Source organism: Olea europaea, unplaced genomic scaffold (genome assembly GCF_002742605.1).
Source record: "Olea europaea var. sylvestris unplaced genomic scaffold, O_europaea_v1 scaffold74, whole genome shotgun sequence".
NCBI lineage: Eukaryota > Viridiplantae > Streptophyta > Magnoliopsida > Lamiales > Oleaceae > Olea > Olea europaea.
The window spans coordinates 570,546-580,088 of NW_019265805.1; the positions used below are offsets into that span (position 1 = coordinate 570,546).

At 32.9% G+C, this 9,543-nt stretch overlaps 1 protein-coding gene across 1 annotated transcript; it reads right to left on the reverse strand.

Moving 5' to 3' along the window:
- Positions 1–204: 204 nt before the first annotated feature.
- LOC111391011 (aspartic proteinase CDR1-like) lies at positions 205–1,512 on the reverse strand. Its single transcript, XM_023016145.1, has one exon. The coding sequence runs from the start codon at positions 1,510–1,512 to the stop codon at positions 205–207; it is 1,308 nt and encodes a 435-aa protein (XP_022871913.1).
- Positions 1,513–9,543: the final 8,031 nt, after the last annotated feature.

Consider the following 9,543-nt stretch of genomic DNA (forward strand, 5'->3'; position numbering starts at 1 on the left):
AAACTATAGAAATCGAACGAATATAAGAACAATAGTACTGATCAATATTATTAAACGAAAAGAAACTAGCAACATAAGAACAATAGTACTGATCAATGTTATTAAATTGAAAGAACTAACATTAAAATAAATACAAAGCGAACATTAAACCCTAAACCGGTAGACACTTATTGTTCAGACAAGAACTAGAAACTACATTAATGGTTAAGTTGCCTTGGAGCAATCAGTTGGCTTGAAACTAACCTTGTTATTCACAAGGTCATATCCTACTTGATAATCCATTTGACTTAAGTTCCCATATATGGCCAAATCCGATGAAGGAACCAATGTCAAACAAACCATCCCTTGCTCTACTTCAAGAAATGTACTTGTTGGTGGCAACTCTACATCAGCACCAGTAAAATGAGCAACTATCGTTGGTGCATCAAAGTTTCCACCAGTGACTTGATAGCACAAGTTGAATGAACCTTGAGGGTCCGTCACACGTTTCCCCTTGATAGCCTTTACGATGGCCGATTCCAATTGCTCGTAAATGTCCTCCGGGAGGAAAGTCAACGTTGTCCCGGAATCAATAATGATGTTACCTTGATCAACAGAGGCATAAGAACCTTTTACGGGTTTGTAGACAATTTTAGTGGCCCCAACGCTAACACCTTCCAAATTTAGGTAGTAAAAAGTGTCTGGAGATTTCTTTATCAAGGGAGTGGACACAACATTTGGCCCTGAAACCAACGCATTATTGCCAAAACTTATCTTGCTTGGAACGTTTGGCTCATCAATTCGAGTCAAACAGTATGAGAATTTCCCACCAATGGATTTGTCCAATTGATTTACAATTGAAAGAGCTCCACCTCCTAGCCCTACAATCCCAGAGCCACTTTCATTGAAAGTGCCACCATTTTCATGGCCACAACCAAACGAGATCTTAGGAAAAGAAACTGATTTCCCAGTACTAGATTGAAGACTAAGAGTGTCTGCTGCTAAATCTCCATAACTGTAAGAATTGTCTCCATAAGAAACTGAATACTCACAGACGTTTTTAGTGCCACAATTTGAACTTCCAACAGCAGTACATAGCTGAGATTGACAGGATAAAGTCCTGTAAGTGGTTGAGTTTTTGGGATCAAAAAGTGGTAAATTTTGTTTGTAACAATCTGTACAAGGTGCACATTGTGTCCAAAGCAGGTCACTGCCAGTGTCAGCAATGGCAAGGGTTTCGAAAGATGGCGTTCCAAGGGCGATTTTCATGAGGTATTCTCCATAATTCGACTGGAGTGGGGATTCGATCTTTTTCGTTGAAACTGAGGTAGGGTTGAGTGACGCTTTACGTGAATAAGAACGATGAAACGAATTTTTTAGACGGTCGAATAGTGTGCTATCAGGGTTATAGAATGGTGAAAAAGGAGAGTCGCGATGAAAGAGATCGACTGTGATGCCATTACTGCTGGCATCGATAAGAGAAATCACAGAACAAGAGAAAAACAAAGTTAAAAGGAAATTGGAGAATGCCATGATTGAAAATAGAGATTCTCAAAGAATTATAGAGTTTTTGATGAAAAATTTGAAGTGCTTAATGCAGGAATTTATAGGCTAAGATTACGTGTGAAACTATGGAAAATTAGAAAAATATTTTCTTGAATCAATTAATCTATGAGGAAGAAGAAACGGCCCTCCATATTTACGTTCATGGAATCTTTACCATATTTAAAAAAGAAAAAGAAAATAATTATTTAAAAAATTCAGTTAAAAAATCATGGAATTAACTGAGCCATGCAATCTGTGATTGATTATATTTTCTTTAAATCAAGGATTTCAAAGGCTGAATTTTGAAAATGATTTAATTAGTTGGATTCACTGCATATATTTTGTTCAATGTTTTGGAAAGTATTAATTCATGAACGTAACTTCTATATATACATGTATTAGGCCAACTTGCTACATTCAATTTATGTAATAAGAATGAAGATTATTTTTGTAATTAATTACCATAATCTCGTTTTTTAATTGTCAAAATTTTGAATTTTTAAGCGATATAATTAAAATTGACACTATACTTATTCGTTGAAAATATGATTTACGAGTAATTTATTTTCGAGATTTTATTGTTTATCGTCATCTTCAATGTATTTTGTACACTACGAAGTATTGTTGAATGAGTGGTGGAAAAATCCATTGCTTTATTTAAGAAAAATATTTGGCCGGCATAAACTCACAACGGAAGTTCCAATGGTGTATAGTAGATTAAAGAAGAATTTTCAGTCGTTTCATAAAAATTGAATTTTTAAATGTCTAAAATAATAGGATTTTCAACACGCAAGAATTCAAACACCTTTGGTTAAAATATTGTCATATAGAAGAAAAAAAAAAAAAAAAAAAAAAAAATCAAACCACAAAAAAAAAAAACCCTTTTTTAAAAAAATTTAAAAAAAAAAAAAAAAAAAAAAAAAAAAAAAAAAAAAAAAAAAAAAAAGATAATACTGCTAAAAAAAATAATAATAAAAAATAAAAATCCCTCTAATGTAGTCTGACAATGACTCCGTCAACAGACATGGCAAGAAAAAATAGATATTGTTTAGAGCTCCTTCTGAATGAGGAGGCTCCATTAGATATGCCAAGTCTCTAATAATTTAAGCTATTAAAGGAAAGAGAATTTATGGGGAGAGAATCAATAATTTTGTTTCTATTTTTAGAATATTAGATTCTCTTTCTTTCTTTGTTTTCATTTTATTTATTTTTATTTATGTTGATAAAAGAAACGTATATATAATTATTGAGTTGTGTTTGGAGTCCACTGAATAACTATTTTGTGTTTGACTGTCCATTATTAAAAAGGTTAAACCCCAATTTTGAGAACCCCCACCGTTCCGCCCCGCCCCGCCCATAGAGCTTTGTGAGGGAGGTAAATTGCGTGATGTATCTCAGCAGGTCAGGGAACAAGAGCTGCTTGTACGCTCCTACAAGAAATCCAATTCCATGTATCAGGAATCGAACCCCCACACTGTGGCTGCCAGTAACTCATGAGATAACTCGCTCATATTCTTCGCACTTCTGGACTATGTCTCGGAGGGCATTGTCTGTCCATTATTAGATGTCAATGTTCTATAGACTATAAGTCCAGCTACTTAAATGTCACGATAAAATGCATTGGAGATGTTATAAGAAATACAAATTTTTAGAATGATTATTAGTAATTTTATTTATATTTATTTTGTATACTGAAATTAAATGATATGCTACAAATTCAAAATTTTAATATTGGCTTTTGCCAGAAAAAATAAAAATAAAAATTTAAAAATTAATTAATAAAAGATTATCGCAAAATTTTAAATAATGGTAATTTCTACCTCAAATATTTGCATGATTAACAAGGGCCAGAAAAGGCTCATTAAAGTAACAGACATGCCCAGGAAATTTCTCCCCATCAATATTGATTCGAACAATAAAAGGTGTGACTAATTGTATCAATTAGACTAATAAAGAACAAATCAATGTTGATGAAAGATAACTAGTTACAGAAATGGTAACAGCACAATGTCTTAAAATGAATTGCCCGCATTAACTATAGCGATTTCTGTGGATAATTACTCCCAAGTTATAATGATCAAACAAACCATTTGTACGGTAGTCACAAATAGTTGCAAAACTATCAAATGTACTTAAAAGTGTGTGTGTAATAATAATAATAATAATAATAATAATAATAATAATAATAATAATAATAAATCGAGTATGAAATATTACACAATATGAAAATGAAGATTTCGTTTTTTTTCCAAAACGAGATGTGAGTTTATATAGGCATAATGGATATAACTGCCTCCACTATGATTCAGAAATATTTGCAATATTTAATGACTTGTAGGTAATGGGTTATTAATAATGGATTATTGAAAAACGGTTATACTAAACTGGCAAGTTTAACCCATTAAATAATTTCGAAAATAATTAAAATAATAAAAAATTATTACTTTAATTAAAGAAGCCCAAGGCCCAATCAAAGGCTTTTTAATTATTGCCTGGAATATGATCCAAACCCCCGGTCTCCCACAAAAATTTCACACTTTCCACCAATTGAACGCTTTATCTAAATTAGTTATTTTTTTTACATATTATATATATTATTTAATATCTAACAATCCCTCACATGAAAGAAATAAAATAAATATAAATATTATTCTAGAGTACTGTATAAATCTTGCAGGCTTATGTATCTATTAACTTGAACATTGACTTTGTATATTCCATCGAGATTGCTAACTGTACAGTGAATATGTCTTAAACTCTACAATTATGGTTGCAAACTAAGACAATAGAACACACATAACTTCTAAAACAATCATAGAATTCTTGCGATTGTGTTCATTTTGATCGTGAACTTTCCTAGCATCTTTTAGTGCACTAGAGAATTAGCCCCATATCTCATAGGAAGCAGCCTCACTTCCATGCCTCAAATAGGTGCTTTCTATCAAGGGTGGATTGTATCTAAACCTCCTTCACAAGTCCAAAGTTTGGCTCTTAAGTTCTTGAATATGTGACTTTAATCTCGACCTTCTTCATGAGTCCAATTTGTGGTGATAGTTTTTAATTTTTTGCCTATCATCGATCAATTTTTCATAATATACTTTAAAAAATATAATCACTTAAATTCAACAAGTTAGTAAACAAGATTAACTTGTTTGTTATAATCAAAACTTTAAAGTTATAATCAACCATAAGTCAACAGTTATGACAAATTAAGTTGTGGTAGCTAAAAATTGAGTCACCAAATTAATATTTTATTCTCTTTAATCATGTTCATTTTTTTCTGTGCATAAAAATGCCTAAAACTAGTGTGTAGAGAATATCTTTTGGCAATAATCTGGTCAAATTGGTCAAATAAATAAAATTAGAATAAGAGATAGAAAGTAAACATGTGTCAAGTAGCAACAACTGAAAAAGAGATTAAAAAAAAAAAAAGGAAAAAAGAAAAAAGGAAAGTGAAACTAATTGAACAAGTCTTTTTTAATTAAAGATTAAAGAAGGTAGAGAGAAAAGAAACAAACAAAAAAAACAATGAAGAGAGAGCCAAAATAAAGCTTAAAAAATTAAAAAAGAACAAAGGCGAAGTAGAAGGTAAAAAGGGAGAGAAAGAAGACGGCATTATAAATTTTGCGTGCCTTCATTTTAATTTTGTAATTTCCTGTTGCGGGGTCAGTTATAACGAGAGAATGGAAACATAGAAAAAAAAAATAAAATTATGGGGCCAATTAACCCAACATGACCCATGTGGATTAGCCAGAGCCGGACCTGAGCATAGGCTCAACAGGCCGCTGCCTCAGACCCAGCTCTTTAAGGGGGCCCAAATTTTTTTTCCATTTTTTTTTTTTTTTTGGGTATAACCACTAATTAATGTAAAAGAATCCTCCCATAATTGAGATGTTTTGTAAATATTTTTTACGTTAAGTTTTAAGTTAGCAATTAGTTGTATAGTACACCGTTGAATTTTGATTTACGTTGATTTTGGGGGCCCAATTTATGAAGTTCGCTTCGAGCCCCACGATCACAAGCCTGGCCTTGGGATTAGCCCATGCCCTTCAGTTTATTTATTTATTTATTTTCTAGTTCTTTGTCATCATCCACTCTCTGCCCTTGAAACCGCCATGCACCCATTCAAGTATTATTTTCTTTTTATCAAAACTTGCTCATATAATAGATTTGGGTTATGCCCAGGGCCGTACCTGTGCTTCGCGGGGCCTGAGGCGAACTTCGGAATTTGGGCTCTAGGCCCTAAGTCGTAGCAAACAATCCCTTTTTTAAAAAAGTAAAATAAAAAATTAGAAGTTTACGGAATTAAATTTGTTAACTTAAATCAACAATAAAATAACAAATAAATTTTTTGATGTTCCTTCCTTCTTTTTTCATTAAAATATTTATTCGTTTCTTTTGAACACATGGGCATAATGGGTTAAAAAAAGGGTAAAAAGTAAAAAATGGCCCCCTAAAATTCTGGGCCTGAGGCGGAAGACTCTTGGGCCTCCCATCAGGTCCAGCTCTGGTTATGCCTAGTTCAATTTTCTGATTTTTTTGTGGAAACCAATGGTAATCTTGAAAAGATATTAAAGAAGGAAAGAAACCCAATTTCCAATTCTCTATCTAATTCAGTTACTATGTTTTCTTTTTTGTCACTGTTATGGCGACTTGATGCTAATTTACCGGAGAGTGACAGAGAAGAAATATGTTTTTGAGCTGAGTTCGGTGTAAAAGAAATTACATTTGCTTAATTTTACCTTGGAGATTGTTTCAAGAATCTGAATTTTATAGGGAAAATACTATCTTTTTGTTGTTTGTGATCAAATAATAACAACAATTCTTGAAATGTGAGAATGAGCAATAATTGATTTCCTAATTTTTCTTAAACTGCATGGAATTTCTAATATTACCTTCAACAAGATAACAACCACTTTGCTGAACGTATGGTTGTCAAGAAGTTTTGGATGCAGTACAAGCTAATAAAATCTTCAGATGTTATCGCTTATTTCTTTTTTCTTTTTTTTTTTTCTGATACCCAGGTGTCCCAACTTTACCAGACTAAATCTTGGACCTCAAGCCTCCGACCCCTCATTAGCTTGAGGAAGTTAATCGCGGGTTGTGCCCTTATTGGCTCCCAAGTTCCTACATGGCTTTTACTCATTTTCCAAAGAGAGCCTTCTCCACTGCCTTCTAGCACCTTACCTTCGAGATAAATCCCCCTTCCAAGATGCTGCATTTCAGGAAATTATCGCTTATTTCTTTGTTGTACTGATAGGTGAAGCAATTAGTAGCATGTATGCCACAAATGTCAGCTCTTTTAATTCTTTTGATGAAAGCTTCTGAAATTTATTCAAAAGAATTTCTTCTGACAGCATGCAAGAAATGAAGTGAATATGGAGTTCAAGAAAGAAATTGACTTTTTCAAAGACATTGTGATAGCACCATACATGCATAACTATGACCTTCTTGTTTTAAAGACAATTGCAATACGTAAATATGGGGTAAGTTGTGGATTCATTGATAAATTAAGGGTTGAAATTATGTTTGTACTCGACTGATTTTATTTTGTAATTTTGAAGGTTAGAAGAGCTTCTGCAGGTTAGAAGAGCTTCTGCAAAGTATATCACGAAACCTAATGACACATTTGTCAGAGTGGATGCCATTCTTATGGAAGCGAAGAAAACACCTGAGACCAAGAGTTTGTAAATTGGGATTATGAATTATTAACTTAAGCCTATGCAAAGTAGCAAATGGACATTGATGTATGAGGTACTATCACAAACGTTTGACTTTTCAATCTTTACAGTTGATTTACTTGTTTTATTTGTCAGTATACGGCTTATGTACCGCGGTCAATGCCATTGCAATTTGGGTACTAATTTATTACTTGAGCATGATGGTCTATAAATCCTAAAGACTGTTTCATTTTAATATTCTTATTCATATTTACTAACCCATTCCATTAGTTGACTTAGTGGTGATATTGGGTCCAATTTTAATACATTTTAATAAAGAGCCAATCTCCTACAAAGCCCTGTGTATTTATCATACTATTGAATCCCACTTGATGCCATTAGCATAATTAATGGCATCGAGTAGACATGTGCAACTTGTGTTGTTCACAAAATCAATAAGGGAAACTTAGTTTGCAGGAGTCCGGCAGAACTATGGGGGAAAAGGATTTTTTTTTTTTTTTTTTCATTTTCTCACTATTTTATATACGCTCTTCAAGTACTACTTTCGGATTTTGATAGAGATTTTTGCACTTCTATAATAAAATGATACTACAAATTCAAATTCTTAAGCAGTAGTTGCCTTATATAAACATCATTAAAGATATCTTTTAGTGTAATTTATTTAGACTTTTTGTTGGCCATTGTGAAACCTACTTTGATTGAACTGGTCAGCAAGTAGGGTTGGACAAATCTCTCGAACCGAACCGAACCTAATCGAACCAAACTCGACGGTTCTTGTCAAATTAGATACCAGAACGGGTATCTGAATTGAGAACCGACGGGTACGGTTCGGTTCTCGGTTGTAGACCAAGAATCGAATAAGAACCGAATATTTCTAATTTTTTTTATATTGAGTAAATTAAATTATTTTAATTTAATTTTTTTCTAAACAAAATAACAAATTAACGATTTCTAAATCCAAATTTTTAGCCCAATAATTTGTTTCATTTCTAATTTTTTAATTTTTGGCCCAATTGCCCATTTTATTGTTTCATTTCTTAGCCAAGCAAGATCAAATCCACTAAATAACCCTAAATACCAACACTAAAGTGCATAACGTTGTCTCGACTCTCGCACTCACTCTTGCAGCCTCCCTAATATTCCAAAACCTATACAATCATCGGCCGACGCTGTGACTTCCGATCGAAGCTGTGACCTTCGTCAACCGAAACTTTGATCATAGCAATCATTTGAACAAAGTAGTTTACTAGTCTCTGACATTTCAAAACTATTGAATGTATCATTAGTTGTATTTATATAATGTTATTATAAATGTTAAAAAATTTAATTATAGTACAGAACCGAACCGAACCCGAACGGTTCCATAATTATATTTGGACCCGACGGTTCCATTTACTAGATACCCGAAAAGTTCGGTTCAGTTCGGTTCTCTTTAGAACCGAACCGAACCGATCCGCGTCCACTCCTATCAGCAAGTGCCTATATGGGAACTTGGGATATTGTTGAGAAATGGAGCAAATACTATGACTACTATATTTAGGAGCAAAAGGTTTTGCATTGGACTTTTTCTTTGCCATACTCGAAGCAACTCTTTTGACTAAATATAAGTTAAATATCATTATTATGTAGTTATTCTTTTGGTTTTGGAAACACATCAAGAGCATGTTTGTCTATGCCTAAAGAAAAAAATAGTTTTGGCTCAAGCATGTTTGACTCATTATTTATGTAGGGAGTAAGACTCGTTATTATTTGAGGTTTGGATTGGTTTGTTACTGTTCATTGTTATAAAAGAAAAAGAAATAGAGAAAGCCATTTGCCATAATGCTTGATCTTCTTCCTTTAAATATACACTTACGAATGACTTAGCCAAAGTAATAGGAATTAATAATTGAGCAAGGGTGCAAACGATAAGTAGAAATTGTAACCATCGACAGTAATCATAGTGAAGAGTGATATTCTTCAGTCTTGAACTCCTATAAGTAACACTTGAGTAGTCAGTGTAGAGCACGTGAGTTCTAACACAAATTTTACTTATTTGAGTATTACTTTGACATCCTTTTTCTTTAAAGCGGGGAAGATTAAAATGGATGGTGCACAATTTCGCGGTGTCCACCGAAGGAGAAAAGCTCTAGTAAGATTAGCATTCTTCTTCATATGCTTATATGGGCTGATCTCAGTATTTTGAGTGAAAATGTTGTCTGCTTCTAGACAAAAGCTTGAAGTTTGGAAACACTTGAACAAACTTAATAAACCTCCAGTCAAAATCGTTTAGGTCTCTCCCTCTCTGTATATTTATTTGTATGTATACATAAATTATTGAATTTCAAATGAATTTTCT